This window comes from Acanthopagrus latus, chromosome 21, assembly GCF_904848185.1.
Source record: "Acanthopagrus latus isolate v.2019 chromosome 21, fAcaLat1.1, whole genome shotgun sequence".
NCBI lineage: Eukaryota > Metazoa > Chordata > Actinopteri > Spariformes > Sparidae > Acanthopagrus > Acanthopagrus latus.
In genome coordinates, this window is record NC_051059.1 from 15,910,180 (window position 1) to 15,925,947 (window position 15,768).

The 15,768-nt window shown below is 40.5% G+C and overlaps 1 protein-coding gene across 3 annotated transcripts in view; it reads left to right on the forward strand.

Annotated features, from left to right (window-relative positions):
* The window catches only part of egfra (epidermal growth factor receptor a (erythroblastic leukemia viral (v-erb-b) oncogene homolog, avian)), a 46,217-nt gene extending 31,376 nt beyond the window's left edge, over positions 1-14,841 (forward strand). For all 3 annotated transcript variants that reach the window (XM_037083134.1, XM_037083136.1, XM_037083135.1), the window contains exons 19-28: positions 1,110-1,208; positions 2,396-2,581; positions 3,575-3,730; positions 5,261-5,336; positions 6,478-6,624; positions 6,849-6,946; positions 7,041-7,208; positions 9,990-10,037; positions 10,148-10,241; positions 11,901-14,841. In XM_037083134.1, coding sequence (XP_036939029.1) covers positions 1,110-1,208; positions 2,396-2,581; positions 3,575-3,730; positions 5,261-5,336; positions 6,478-6,624; positions 6,849-6,946; positions 7,041-7,208; positions 9,990-10,037; positions 10,148-10,241; positions 11,901-12,244 — 1,416 coding nt within the window. In that variant the 3' untranslated portion in view covers positions 12,245-14,841. The remainder of the gene's footprint in view (positions 1-1,109; positions 1,209-2,395; positions 2,582-3,574; positions 3,731-5,260; positions 5,337-6,477; positions 6,625-6,848; positions 6,947-7,040; positions 7,209-9,989; positions 10,038-10,147; positions 10,242-11,900) is intronic.
* Positions 14,842-15,768: the final 927 nt, after the last annotated feature.

Genomic DNA, 15,768 nt, shown 5'->3' on the forward strand with positions numbered 1-15,768 from the left:
CTCTGCTTGCTTTCAGTGCTGTGTGTGTGTGTGTGTAAATGTGTTTACACAGTGACATTGTGAGGACTTTATCCTCCATATAGGCACGAAAAAACAGGTCTCTAAAAAGTTAACCACCATTTTAGGGTTGATTGTAGGTCAAGGTTAGAGTAAACCCTGAGAGAGCGAATGTAAGTCAGCACAATGTTCTCAGTACACAAAGAGTGTTCGTGCGTGCTCTTCAATTCTGTCTTCGCAAGGACCAATTTTAGTCGAAGACCTTGAGAGTTTTTTGGAAAGTAAGCATGTTTTTTCAAAAGGCTATTTGAGGTTTAAAGGAACCTTTCAACCAAAATCCACTCGTTATCTACTCACCTCCATGCCAAAGTGGAAAGTCAGGTTGAGTTTTGCTGCCCACAAACATTTGTGGAGCTTCACAGCAAAACAGCAGCGTTCTCCTAGATAACTATTTTTGAAATGTAAAAAAAGAACAGAGAGATAACATAAAATGGCTCGATCTGGCTCGTCTGGGGCAGTCCAACTCTCCAGAAGTCCCGAGGCCCGAAATTGATTTAAAAAGTCAATATTTACACCCTCGATTCGTGGTCGAGCTTGTGAACCTTCTTCAGACAGGGTGCACGTTAACACTTTTAGCTCAGCAGCTACAGTGAAGGGTGTAAATAACAGTATTTCAAATCAATTTGGCATCTCGAGGCTTCCAGAAACTTGGTTCACGCACGCCAAGCTGTATGGAGCCAGTTTATGTTTGCATTTTTTTTCAGTTTAAAACAAATCCCCATTTACTACCTTTCTATGAATCTCTAGAAAGCTTTTATGGGCTATGAAACCCCACATGAGTTTCTATTGGCATGGGAGTGAGTAGATATTGACAGAATTTTCATGGCAAGTGTTCCTTTAGGGTTGGAGTTAGGTCTTAAGCATGCTACCAATTCATCGTCTATAGGAAGCAGAACATCGCGTTTGCTCACTCCTCATTTGCATTAAATTGAATTCATGTCGATGTCGGTGACTGTACTCTATATGCTCACATCTGTGTGTCTGCACTTGCGTAAACTTGATGAATCATATGTGGCTGCATAATGTAAAATAACAAACTCGTGTCCCTACAGGGCCTGTGGGTTCCAGAGGGAGAGGATGTGAAGATCCCAGTGGCCATCAAGGTTTTGAGAGAGGCCACATCACCAAAAGCAAATAAAGAGATCTTGGACGTAGGTTTCCTGATTTATGTGGACAATTTCTTAATGTTACTGTAACACTGAGTCATAACTGAGAAGAGATATTTCCCAGACTGCTTCAGTAGAGTGTGTGCTACTGGGGGGGAAATGACAGTGGAAATATAAACGTTAAAAACTCAGTTTGGGTTGAGTAATTACCACAATATTTTGATTAAAACCGCTCAAAAGCGAGTGACCATTATTGCCTCCCAGATGTCAGTTGTGACGTATCCTGTAATTTATAGCACATGCAACTTTATTGGAAACTAATGACCGCTCATTTTCCTCCTAATGGAGAACGTGTCATGTTCCCACACGGCGACCCTGTTTCGGCGGCTGTAGGAAATAGGATTAATTCACAGGAGGGCTGTGCGTGGGCGTCGGTGTGTAATCCAAGGCTGAGGTGTTCTGGAAAGGAATGCAGTCGTGAAGCCGCACTGAGGAAGCAGCCCGCTCAGAACGCTCCGTTGAAACGGCTGAATGTGCATCTCAGATCCTGTGAATTTGCAGCCGTGCTGCTCAGTCACTGTTCATCTGGAAGTTGTGGTGGACATGGACGTGGTCTGAACTTCATGACTTCGGGGCATGCTTTTTAAAAAAAAAAAGTGCTTTGAAGCCTCTTTCTCATCAGACTGTCATAATTACAGAGCTCCTAACAATCAAGTGGTTATTTGCTGAACAATTTTGATTCTGTAATAGGCACGTAGGAAATATTTTGCACACTGGTAATGCACTCGTGACTGGAAACCTACTAAATAAGGCTCAGTTTGAAGTGCTGTTTGCATGTTTCTACTTGTAGGAAGCCTGTTGTTGGTGGCCAGTGCAGATTATCCCCACGTTTTTGTTTTTTTTTCTCTTTAAGTCGCTTTCCTGTTATGACAACGGAGAGTTTCCACTCTCGGCTAAGACACATAAAATAAGCTTGGCTAGGCATGACCGCTGCCAAGAAACGTATCACCCAACACGGATATCTGCACCAAATGTTCTGTTCCTTTGCTATCAGTTTTCAGAATGAATGTTGCCGCTTCGTTCGACATTGATTCACTGATAAAAAAGAATAAGCGTTTTGCAGACAATTTCATTTAATCAGGGGTTTGTTTTGTCACCTCACTGCCCCCAAGCACTATGAAATATTTAATTACAAAAAAAAGCATTACCGTATGTCTCCATGTGCACCACAGGAGGCTTATGTGATGGCCAGCGTGGAACACCCCCATGTGTGCCGTCTGCTTGGCATCTGCCTGACCTCCACAGTGCAGCTCGTCACCCAGCTGATGCCCTACGGCTGCCTGCTGGACTACGTCAAAGAGAACAAGGACAATATCGGCTCCCAGTACCTGCTCAACTGGTGTGTGCAGATAGCCAAGGTAAGAGAGGAGCCACAGGAAGGCATCCTATTACATATTAGGGTCTGTTTAATGGGGCCGATGTTGTTTTACACACCTACAATAGAGTTGGGAATGTGTGTTTTTTTTTTTTTTTGTTTTTCTTTTTTTTCATGTGACAGTAATGGGCTGTTTTCACATTTGTCTGGTTAAAGTGTACATGTTCTCTGTCCCTACAAGCTCCAGTTGTGACATCACAAATAGTTTACAAAGCAGTGATGGAATGTAATCAAGTACATTTACTTCAGTACTTTACCTTTTGAGATTTTTTACTCCACTGTATTTATTTGATAACTTTAGTTACTTGTTACTTTGCAGTATGCACACTGCATCAGAGCTAAAGTAGTTAGGAAGATATTCATTTGGAGGTTTTTCTTCCAAAAAAAAAATCGTGTTCATTTTTATGTATCTTTTATAAAGGTGTGGAGAAAGTCTTAATATTTTGACTGTCTCTCACTTCTGATAACATTATTGTTTAGCCTATATCTATGTGAACTGTTACAGTGATACAAGTCAAATCAAGTCAAGTTTCTTTTAAATAGCACATTTCAGACAACCAGCGTTGACTCAATGTGCACTGTCCATGACGAAATCATAAACTGTACAATGCAATAAATAAAATGCAATGAAAATATCAGATTAAAATGTAACACATTAAAGAGGGATAAGACAAAAGAGAGATTTTTAATAACAACAACAACAACAACACAGTGCATGGGTCAAAAGGAAAGCAGCTGAGCAGTTCTGCAGAGCAAGTCAACCTGTTTTGTTTATGTAATTGCTGGAAGGAACAGTACGTGCTGCCTTTAAATGCTGGGAAAAATATTGAATAATATGACTCATCTGATGATGACAAATCGCTGACCACAGCACTCAGATCTTTCATCGTGTCTCATCAGGCAATTTTACCACATTCTGAAATCTATATCAGAAGTGAGATGATTAGTCATAACATCATCGTTTGTTTGACAAAAGGGTATGAACTACCTGGAAGAGCGCCACCTGGTACACCGTGACTTGGCAGCGAGGAATGTCCTGGTGAAGACTCCTCAACATGTCAAGATCACTGATTTTGGTCTGGCCAAACTCCTCAACGCAGATGAGAAGGAGTACCACGCAGACGGTGGAAAGGTTGGTTGCAGCTGTCTACATCTTTGGCATGGATTTTTCAGAAACATCTTGAGTTATGGGATGTTGTGCACGCAAACAGGCCTAAATGTCAACAACGTCATGTGTACATTTATAGCCTGTCACGAATGGGCTGCTTGCCAGACAGATGACTTCCTGTAGATGAATGAATTTATTCCCTGTCACCAAAGAGTATTTTTATGTTTTTGTAGATTGTATCTCATGTAAGTGATGCATTATAAATAGTTCTGCCAGTGAACTGGGTTCTAAGAAAAATGGCACATCAGAGAAGCTCCTTCTCTTATCAGTGTTTCTTTATGGAGCTGAAAGCGCCATTTGTCTTCGCAGTGTGTTCACTCACGGGGCGACCAATACATCTTTCTGTACGCAATTTTTCCATGACGCAAGAATTCCCAAATGTTTGTCTTCTTTAGATGAACTTGGTCAAAAATCAGTAATATGTTTTAAGGTTCTGATTTCAGTCTTAATCTATAATGATATCTTATAAAGTCATCAGTTCACCTTTGTTTTATTATTTTTCAAAAGAGATGATTCTGATGATAGTTTTAATGGTACAATACAATGTTCAGTTTCTGTCCTCAGCAGGGGTACAGATGTGCAGACTATCCAGTTCTTTGACATGCATCTGGACAAAGCTGGATCACAACCACAGGCACCTGCTACTGTTGGGATTTCCTTCAGTTGTTAGCGCTACTCTGATTCTGAAACATGTTATAAATCAAACTGGACTGGATTTTTCCAGACAGGGGTTAAGCCACTGAAAAACATTGCAACACTCGGTTCTCATAAATCACAAAATGGTTAGTGTTTTCAAACTTACCCAGCTGCAGCCCCATCACAAACGTGAAGGAAGTTCCAAATGTGGCTCGGTGGTTTGTCACAGAAGAGACCAAAGATTTAATTTTAAGTTCATAAATATTTCAGACGAGGTAATAAAACAATAATCTGACGCTCTGTAGTCTGAATCAAACTTTGATTCCCCTCACAACATACAGATGGATCATTTTTGTTATTGTATCTTTCAAAGTAAAAGCTCAGGACTGTACAGACTGCGTAACTGCCCAAATTGTTGTGCTTCAAGCACGTAAACAAGGTTACGGTTAGTTATTTAGCCCGTAGTTTCTCAGGTTGTTACCTTTGATAACATTTTCACATTTATTTTTGATCGGCAGTGAGTCATTGTCTTCAGCCACAGTAGTGCTGTGTACAAGTAGGTGTGTTTTGGAGGAAGGCGGGATTTGACGCAACTGCTTTGCTTCCTCATTATAAGGGCCGCGGTTTGTGCAGTCTGCAGCTTGACCCTTCTCAGCATTTTCAGCTCAACTCTGTAGACTGCAGGAAAATGTATTCTGTGTTACTGGTCCAGTAAAGCTCATTGTCCAGATGTGTTCAAAGGAACATTATGGTGGTGGGTTATTATCATGTTAAGCGCAAATGTGCAGGTAAAAAGGCCCTTTATGGATGTTACTGCAGTATCTGGAGATCATTATATTATTAATTTGTGTCCCACAGGTACCAATAAAATGGATGGCTCTCGAATCTATCCTGAACAGAACATACACACACCAGAGTGATGTATGGAGTTATGGTGAGTATTGTGCTTTTTATGTTGTAAATACATGCGCTATCTCTAACTAGAGCTGTAGCGATTAGTCAGATTATTCAACTGACTAATCCGACTAAAAGAAAGAAAACTGATGGGCAAACCGATCAATGTTTCATGCAAAGCGTCAAACATTTGCTGGTTCCAGTGTCTGAAATGTTTGCTGCATAGCTTAGTTACTTTAGCTCATAAATGAGATCTCTTTGGACATTTGCACTTCTTGTTGGATGAAATAAGGAATTTTAGGACGTCTTTCTCGATATTTGATAGACAAATCAAATAATCAAGAACATACTCTGATGATTAATTAATTGTTATTTGCAGTTCTACCTCTAACCCAGTGAGCTATGATGAACCTTACTTGCTTGGGTCTTTGTGTAACTTCATATATGTAAAACAGCTGAGCTTCTCCTCCGAAGTATTGGTAACAGTCTAACTAAAGGAAGATTTATTCATTGCTGAATAAAGTGTTGTAACAGCAGACTGAGGACATTTTAAAGATTCAGATAGGATGTTGTTTTTGGATCCGATAACGCTTGTCAACATTTTGACAAGCATCTGTGCTTTCAGGACACTGGCCGCACACACACACAGACACACACAGACACACATGCACCAGCAGCAGTCTCAGATGGACAATGTCACATCAGAAGAGACTGTTGGCACAACCTGATATATATATCATATATGCACAGATGCTTTCACACACACACACACACACACACACACACACACACACACACACACACACACACACACACACACATATACACATATATACACATAGCTGTCTTGTGTGGGCCAGCTTCCAGATCTTCTTTCCCCGGGGTTTGATCATGCCTTCCGCTCGATATGGCAAAAGCATCAGCAGACCCTGGCAGAAGTGACGGGCTTCCTCTCCTCCTTTTCCCTCCTTCAGTTCCTCCAACACAGAGATGCATCCTGCTAACTCCCACTCCTGCGAGCAGAGCCAATTTGTCAACATTTCTATTTTGATACTCTGTGTGTTATTTGGAAAGCTCACATCCTGTCACTCTCATTCCTTCGCTTTTTATTGGAAGGAAAACAAAGCGGATGACAGCTCATCATCAGACTGACATATACATCAACTGTCCTCCTTCTGTAGGCGTAACAGTCTGGGAGCTGATGACATTTGGTACCAAACCGTATGATGGGATACCGGCCAGCGAAATAGCCGGAGTCCTGGAGAAGGGAGAGCGTCTGCCTCAGCCACCAATCTGCACCATAGATGTCTACATGATCATGGTGAAATGTAAGCTTGGTGGGATGCTGGTTGAAACCCTGTGATTTTGATGATGAACTTGATTAGTATAGCACCTTTCCTAAGAGTTCTTAACATAAAAACAGAGATTTTAAATTGATGTAAAGCACTTTGTTAACTGACTTTAGAAAGAAACTATATAAATAAAGTTCTACTCACTTGCTTACTTGTCTATCTGCTCATCTTCGAATGAATCTGTTGACGTGTCGGCACAGGCTGGATGATCGATGCGGACAGTCGACCTCGTTTCCGAGAACTCATAGCAGAGTTTACCAAGATGGCTCGGGATCCTCCTCGTTATCTGGTCATTCAGGTGCGATGACACCTCAGATCTTAAATCGTCACTCGAATTGTATCAATATATTGAACGCACAAGTCTGACCAGTTGAATTGTGTTTCCATCGCAGGGTGATGACCGCATGCACCTGCCGAGTCCCTCGGACGCCAAATTGTACCGCAGCCTGATCAGCGGGGAGGACATGGAGGACGCGGTGGATGCAGACGAGTACCTGGTGCCACATCACGGCTTCTTCAGCAGCCCGAGCTCCTCCCAGACCCCGCTGCTGCACTCCACAGTAAGCTGCTGCTTCATACAAAACAAAAAAACACAGTGAAAGGAATTATGTCATTGTCTGTCCATCTTCCTGTCCGTCTCAGGTGACATGTGTGATATCATGGCATTGCGCGTGTGTGTGTGGGTGTATGTGGGCAAAATAAACATGCACTGAACAGCAGTATAATTTATTAATTTGACTGGCTTCTGCCTGTAGAACTACCACAAGGTGTCGTAATTCTACAGGATAGGCATTCCAGAGTACTTGTAAACATCACAGTATGTACGACTGTCCACCCACAGTAGCATTACAAATGACACTGACTGGCCTAATAGTGTGCTGCCATTAATATTCAAAGGCCTCAATTCACATGTGCAATCCACTGCACTTAATTGAATCAACTTTATAACCTGCCTGGTAGTATATAAAGTAAAAACTAAGCCCCATCGTCACCAGCTGAAAAATAAAAGTAGTGTACATATTAATGGATCAATAACTATAATTGAATAATAAAATATAGTACACATTATTCTAATATGGGCTATTCTACATTATGAATAGTTTCCTTTGTACTTATTATGATGATGCCTTTACTTCAGCACTTTTATTTAAGTATTTTTAATGCAGGACTTTTACGTGTAACAGAGTACTTCTACACTGCAGTATTGCTATTTCCACTTTTCCACAAGCAAAATGTTACTCTGAATGCTGGGAACTCAACTAAGGACATTTCCATGAAAAAAACATTAAAAGAAAACTGTAGCTGCAAAATATGTGACTCCACTGTCTGACTCCACTGTCTAGCCCTAGCCATTTAGTCCATCTAATGTCATTTTACAATCATCCACTCAAAGACGGTTGGAAATTTGGAAAGACACAAGTGACTTTGTTCCATGTGTCACAAGTAGGTCAGATCTGCTCAGTTTTCTTTGCTCGACTCCACAAACAGTCCAGCCTCCCAGGTCAGAAACTTCACTGAGGTGAATAGGCTGTGCTCCCTTAAAGTAACAGTACACAGTTCCTGGACAATGAATGAAATCACCTAGTCTAGACATAACCTGTTAAACTTAAAGTCAAATGTTATTAAAAAAACTATTCACTACTAAACTATTCAAAACTATTCAAACTTGATAATAAAATAAAATATACTGAAAGCACTTTGTGTTCACATCTATATGAACAAAAGACCCAATACTACCACAAGATTAGAAATGACTACTCTACAGTTGTTGCTGGAAAATTATAGCAGCTGTTTTAGCCAGAATAAGCCAAACATTATGTTGACATCACATTTTTTGATGTGAACTTTCAGCCTCAATAGAGTCAACTGAGAAAAAAGTGAATCAGTGCACGTAATAAGGCACAGATCCCTTCACTACAGACACGCACACACCAAGCTCGCTCAATTTGACCTCCTCTATCCAAACACTGAGAGAGGAATACCAGCTGTGTCGTAGGCAGAGTGAAGTTTCCCAGAAAAAGCTACATATAATTGATTAAAATCAAGAAATTGCACCTCATGCACCAGTGGTGCTATACTTCACAAGCAGGGAGACGTTTAATTGTGCTTTTTTAACTCCGTTTTGGGAAATGGGATCTCTGCATAAATCATTACCATGTGAGTCAGAATGGAAATCAACGTCCCCTTTTTTTCTTTTTTTACCTCGTCGAAAGCAATTAGCTTCCACTTGAAGCAGCAGAAACAGACTGTTAGGCTGAACCCATGTGATCGCACAGCAAGTACAGTCAAAGTAATTGTTCTCATTCTAAGTGGCCAGTCGTACCTGGTCTGAACCCTGCCGGACTCGGTTGCCCTCGTTCTCTTTTATAGTCACCACTGGGACTATTTCTCCTCTTCCTGACCCCCTACCCACTCATCCTCATCATCATCCCCTCTCCCACGTTTCCTCCCAGGTGCCCTTTGATTGATGAGGGCTGAACGAGCAGAACTGTTCTACCTCAGGTTCAGTGAAGGCCGTGCGTAGGTCTACCTGGGATCACTGCCGACCACTGACAGCCTGGTTAGCTCATATCAGCTTTAAAAGTTTGATTACCTTTGCAGGCAACCAGGCGAACTTTTTAAAATCTCTGTCCAACAAAAAGCTCAGCGTAAGCCTGCTTTTGTAATATCACCGTGGGGGCACTGACCGTGATGGGTCGAGTCTTTTGTAAATTTTTTTTTTTTTTTTTACAGATGGCCGCTCCTTCTGTGTGTTTAATTTCCTTTTCTTGTTGAAAGTAATTGCATTGCCACAGCTGTCACTCTCTCCTCTTCATTCGCCTGGTTTCCATGGTTTTAACAGTGTTTCGCAGTCCTTTGACTGGAGAGTCTGACAGACACAACAAAGCTTGTCACACTGCCTGGATGAATATGAATCTGCTCAGTGGACGTTTATTTTCGATCCTGATCGGCTTGTACTGAGATGACAGCCATGGCTCCCCGGGCTACATAAAAGCACATGACGATCACCACTGAAAGGGAACTTGTTGTCCCGAGAGGCTTTAGAATAAGTCAAACTGACCGAAAGAAACACACACTTAGAAAAAAAAAATGTACATAAAAGAGGGAAGTCGGGATTAAAGACAAAGTGAAAAACAAAAAAAAAAAAGTGAAAGATTTACCAAAAGTGAGCACAGCAGACAATGTGAAACAGCCTGTTACTCTTTTTCATTAAACATTTTCTTTTATGGATAACAGAGGCATATTCAAATGTGTTATGGATCTATAAGACAGTGTCCTTCTCTGCAGTCAGTCGTTTCATCATGTGAAATTAACTGAGGTTTATGTCATCTGTTTTGCAGAGCCTTAACAGCAGCATCGGAACGTGCCACAGCAGAAATGGCTTGCTGGTAAGAAAAATCAATCTCTTAAACTGCACTTAAAGAAAATCACCCTCCTCTCTGCGTTACTTTTCACAGGCTGCCGTGAGTCTTAAAAAAACCTCTGTCCTTTGTTGCAGAATGGATTGGCGAGCAGAGACGGAAGCATCGTTCTCCGGTATATTCCTGACCCCACCGACAAACTTTTTGACGACGCCTTCCAGCCAGCTCCAGGCAAGTATCCTCCGACTTCAAAACCCATCACTTATTAATATCATTTAGTGATAGAGCTCTCCCCTTGCCCCTGCTTGACTCAGTGAGGAGGGGGGCATCTAGTGGACAAGAAGTGTATTGCTCCTTGCTGAAGAATGCAATATGTTGTCTGGTGTAATATTTCTTCCACTGCTTTTACACAGCTATTAATGTGTAAATGATAAGTGACAGTGGCAGGGCTAAAGTCAGGAGCATAATAATAGCTAATATGTGTAATAACCATCTGTGTATTTACCTGCCCCTGTTATTAGATTAGATTTTTTTTTGGTCTTCCTAAAATTCTAGCATGAGTCAACTGCTGAGCAGCAACTTGTTTAGTGAACAACCTTCTAAGTTTTCATTGTTTTTCCCCTTTTCACAACATTAAAGTTCAGCTGTTCATGTGGGGAAAAAAATACCTTATAAACACAGTGCCTTCTGTCATTAAAATAACTTCCTCAAAACTGCATTGGGGGATTTTTTTTTTAACAGAATCACAACTGTGTTTATTGCCAAGTGACAGCAGTTGTGTTGTGTTGTATAACAATAAAAATAATTTAAAAAAAATAAAGAAGTATAAACAGAAAATAAAGAAGTATAAACAGAAAATAAAGAAGTATAAACAGAAAATAAAGAAGTATAAACAGATTGGGGCACAAAAGACGGTCATAGTTATGGTATAGAGGGTAAAGTGTAAAGTGAGGTTAGATGACGTTAGGATTAGGCCTGATGTGGTTCCTGTTAAAATTAGTGTAATGGTTTGTGTGGAGCTGTCCACAATGAATCAAAGTATGAAGTCCATACAAGGTCTTATTTAGTTCTCTCCATTCCACGTTGAGCAATGTGCAAGAAACAGATTTATGTAAATACGGTCAAAATCATTGTAGCAGTTGTTTTGAGGAATGAAGCTCCACAAACTACTTGAGCCCACTTGCTGATGAAGGTTCCCAATCATCCAGGTCATGGTAAAGCTAAGTGCTGTGTCGAAGGCAACTGGATTTGTTTCAGGTTTTTGGAAGCAAATTCACCTACAAATCCAAGAGGCTTCTTCAGTTCTAACTAACTGGAGAGGAGTTGAAGGCTTTCAGACTCTGTGTGGGAGTGTTCTTACAGTCGTTAATGGAACGTGTGAGCTCCGAGTTTAAGAGTCGTTAGGGCCACTTGTGGGTTGTTTATCCAACCGGCCTTCATGTGGGTTGCTAGGGCTAGGTTAGCCCAGGTGTGAATGGTTGTTAAGCTGTCTGGGGAGGGAACTCAGTACAGCATTGTAGTTGGGTGATAAGTAATGTTGCAGGTCACCTCCTCTGTTGAAAGACGACCGTTCCAGTTTGATGTAGATTCTTTTACTTCTCTTTTAAACCGTCTGTCTTCTGTAGCCAAGATGTTCACATTGTTGTCCTCAAAGGAATGATTTTCCTCATTTCTCAACACAGACCTTTTTGTCAAACTTTTGCAGTCTCCAAGCTCCAAGAGACAATAACGACGATGTAATGATCAGTAGTTAATGACCCAAGACATGCAGCACTATCATTATGTTTTTGTTTGGTCTTATAAACGACTTGCTGCTTTCTTTTTCAGCTGTGCGTTCACTTAATGAGAAACCAGCCAGCGTCCTCACTAACGTCACTTGCTTTCTTACAGACTACATGAACCAAAACGGCGTCTCAGATGTGATGAATCCCATCTACCAGCACCCTGGTCCACCCCGCACCATCCTCCCCACCATCTCCTCAGATGACACAGAAACTGAGTACCTGAACTGCTTTAAAAACGGGACCAGCGGACCCGAGTACCTCAACGAGGTCCAGTCTCCCGCGATCCTCCCGCTCACCTCCAACGGCACGGTGCACGGCGGTCAGAAATATCAACCCCAGAACAGCATAGACAACCCTGATTACCAACAGGATTTCATGCCCACCTTCAAGACACACGCTAACGGACACATCCCAGCAGCGGAGAATGCAGAGTACCTGGGACCAGACTGAGGACTTAGTGGATACAGACGAGGAACTAAGAGACGTTTTCTGTTCTGTTAAATGAGGGCATTGATGTCTTGGCTGGGAAAAGCATAGTTAAGTGGTACCATCGATTATCATATATGTTGTATCCTGTCTTAAGGAGTCAGGTGACACCTTGTGCAGCTTCCCGCGTTGCATGCAGCCACGCAAACCCCCCTCCCGTCATTCCAAAGAGTTTTATACTTACCACCAAACTACAAACGGCTCTTTCTTGATGAAAGCTGGACTGAAGCTGACGTGACTCAGTTGACCTGAGAGTTGCTGGACCAGACGTCGGGAAAGAAAGTGAAAGTCTATTCTGAAGAATTTCAGAAGTTGACAAAAATGCCTCTTAAATTTAAAAGGCCTCCATTTTTTTTTTTAGGAGGAAGAAGCTCTACTGCAAAAAAAAAAGAGAGGAACTGGCAGCTCACACCAAAAAAAACAACCTATGGTACATGTGTTGCAAAATCACAAGTCAGATACGCAATCAGTCAGCTGTATTGATGTTGGAACTCAAACACACAGTTGTGCTTTCAACTGACGCCGATGTGACGCTTCAGAACATTTTTTTGCGCCAAAGTCAAGATGATTAAAGGGAGGTTAAAGTAGGGATGCACCGATATGGCAGCCAAACATATTATATTATTATTTATATTTTTGTTTTATTAGCTGATATTTGGCTTGTTGACTGCTGTTTGGAAAATGATACTCACAGATTGCAGGGGTTGATGTGTATGTGCACATTCATGAGTCACTGGCTCACGGCCTGCATGCCACCAGTCTTTACGGCTGTGTAAGCACTGGCAGGTAACAGTGTAAAAAGGTTTTATAGCAGCTACTTCAAAAAGGTAACTCCTTTTCACGTTAAAGAAGGTTCTATAAAAGGTTATTTAAAATAGTTGTATGATCAAATCATGCTCTGCAAAGATAGTAATGAAGGGCTGAAAGTAAAACTGTAAAACTTGTTTTTTTTCCCCTTCATAATGAAGCCATCTTGTTTCCCTGGCACAACATGGGAAATAAATAACCATAAAAGCTTTAAAAAAAAAAACAAATAGTTGGCTGTCAGCTGTATTCACATGGCAACCATTTTCAAATCACACTCAGGGTGGGAAGCTCAAATGCTACATTCCGAGAGATGATTTATTTCAGGAATCTGACAAATTGTCATTTTGTTGCTTCCTGATTGATCAGAAACCAAATACCAAGAGATGGTGACTTATTTGTCAAATTACCTAAATTTATGCCTTGCAACCTGCGAAACAGTAGTATGACATATGAGCTTCCAACCCGGAGTGTGACGTAAGAGGAAAATGTCATGTGAATGTGATCAGTCAGCCAAATTGTTATTTTTAACACTGGTCATCGCCCTTAATTTCACATTCGGTGCATCCCTACTTTCAAGGTTAAAATGTGCTTGACTGTTGAGGCCCTCGGAGGCCTGACGACACTCATCCTGAAGGACGAGTCAATGAGGAAACATAATGTTGCAATGTATAGAATGTATAGTCAACGAAAAAGGGGAATACTGTTGAACTGTAACATTTGAACATGTTACCTTTTATGCTCTAAGACAGTTCTGTATGTATTACAAACTGGTCGCTACGAGACGTAGCGATAAGAGAATTTCCTGTGTCTCCTGATGTGTGGTGTCACACTAACTATGTAGAGAATGTAACAGTAAACATAGCAAAATGTGATTGTGGTCGTGTTCTGAAAACCTGTAGCATGAAGCATATTTGTGTGGACCCACAAAGTTAGCTAAAGTCATAGCCTTCTATCAGTATGGCACATTAGTTTGTGTACCCAGGAAGTGTTTTACTGATGATGGTATCTTTTTTTTTTTTTTTTAAATCAGTGCACTCAGAGCTTGTCAACTTTTTACTGATCAACACTCAGCGAAAGCAAAGCTAAAACGCTCGATAGCAGCAGAGGGATTAAAACCTCCACCTCCAAATGCATTTCAATAAAGTTTTTACTATTTTTTTTGTTTTGTTTTTTTACTCGAGAAATGCTGGTTGAACTGTATGGTCATGTGAGTTAAAATGTGAGTTAAAATTTGCCCTATGAACATGAGTTGTTTTATGACGGCTCACGTCGCAAACTGAGAATGTTTCTGACATTTGTGCTCTGATGTATCTTTATCATTACCTGGAGACTTTCCCCCGTCTGATTTTCTTTTCTTTGTTTTTTTGTTTGTTTGTTTGTTTGTTTTTTTTGATTTAACAAAAGTGTAGACTGTTGTTTCACACAGGGTGTTGACACCATATCTACCAATCTGCTCCTAGCTTTAAAGTCTTGTAGTCTTGCAAGAGCATTAACTTTTTCCAATACTGTTCCTAGTTTTAAAGGAATATACTATTGTAGCAAACCTGTAAGCCTCCTTTTTGCAGATTTTACACAGGTACATGTACATAAAACAGTGATTTAATGCTGCAATATAAACCCCCCGAATAGTCACCTATAATTTATACTCATTACACAGTTTTGTCACATCATACGTGAATATGCACTTAATCTTGATTGTGATTATTTCATTCAAAAGTGAACATGAATAAATCTCTTTTTTCTATTGAAACACATTTTGCTTTTCTTTTCTTTTTTCTGTTTTCTTTTCCTCCCCCACAGCTTTATCTGGTTAATGGTGGGAGCCTGAAAGGATTCACTCATCAGCTCTGTTTTTTTATCTTAATGCCTGCAACACTTCAAGGAACACCTTGATGAAGTGCCTTTAGAAGATAATCAGTCAAACAAGAGCCCGCACTGACCACTGACGAGATGAAGGGAGCGTGATTGAGAATTAAGGGCCAAAATCTCATCGTATACACAGTATAAAACAATGGCTTTTATACTTTAAATAGATCAAAACTGTGCTTTCAAGCTATTCCTATATATCCTCCTTTACATTGATTATTCAATTGCTCAACTACTAAGTGACTAGATTAAGTTCTATCAGGTGGCTTCATTCTTAACTACAGGGAAACTGAGTGATTCAAGATATTGTGCTTTCTTCTGTGTTCAGGACAGATGAGAATAATTAAAAATGAAAATGCTGACCTGAGGGAGGACATATTATACGAAACACTCCAATTATAATTAGCCCCAAGCTCGGAAAACAGCTCACACAGCAGATTTTGAGGTTAATTAGGAGAGTTTAAGTCAAAGATTGTTAAATAAAGAGTCAAATATTTACTTATTTTTGTGGGAAAAAGTTTATATAATATGTTAGGATTAGATCTGGGGGTTGAATGGTTCGATTGGGTTCATGTTCTTGTGTGTTTGTAGGTTTTAGAGATGTTTGAGTTTCAGATCCAACTTGGAAATATGGAATAGTGATATGCAGGTAAAATTTTTATGAGTTTAGATAGAAAGCATCTGAAGATGTCAAATCTTAATATTTATTCATAATACTGAGTATCCGCAGCTAGCTAAGCACCAGTCAAAGTGAAGAGAAGAAACATCCTGTGATTGCATTAAATTACATTAAACACAAAGAATTGTCAGTTAAA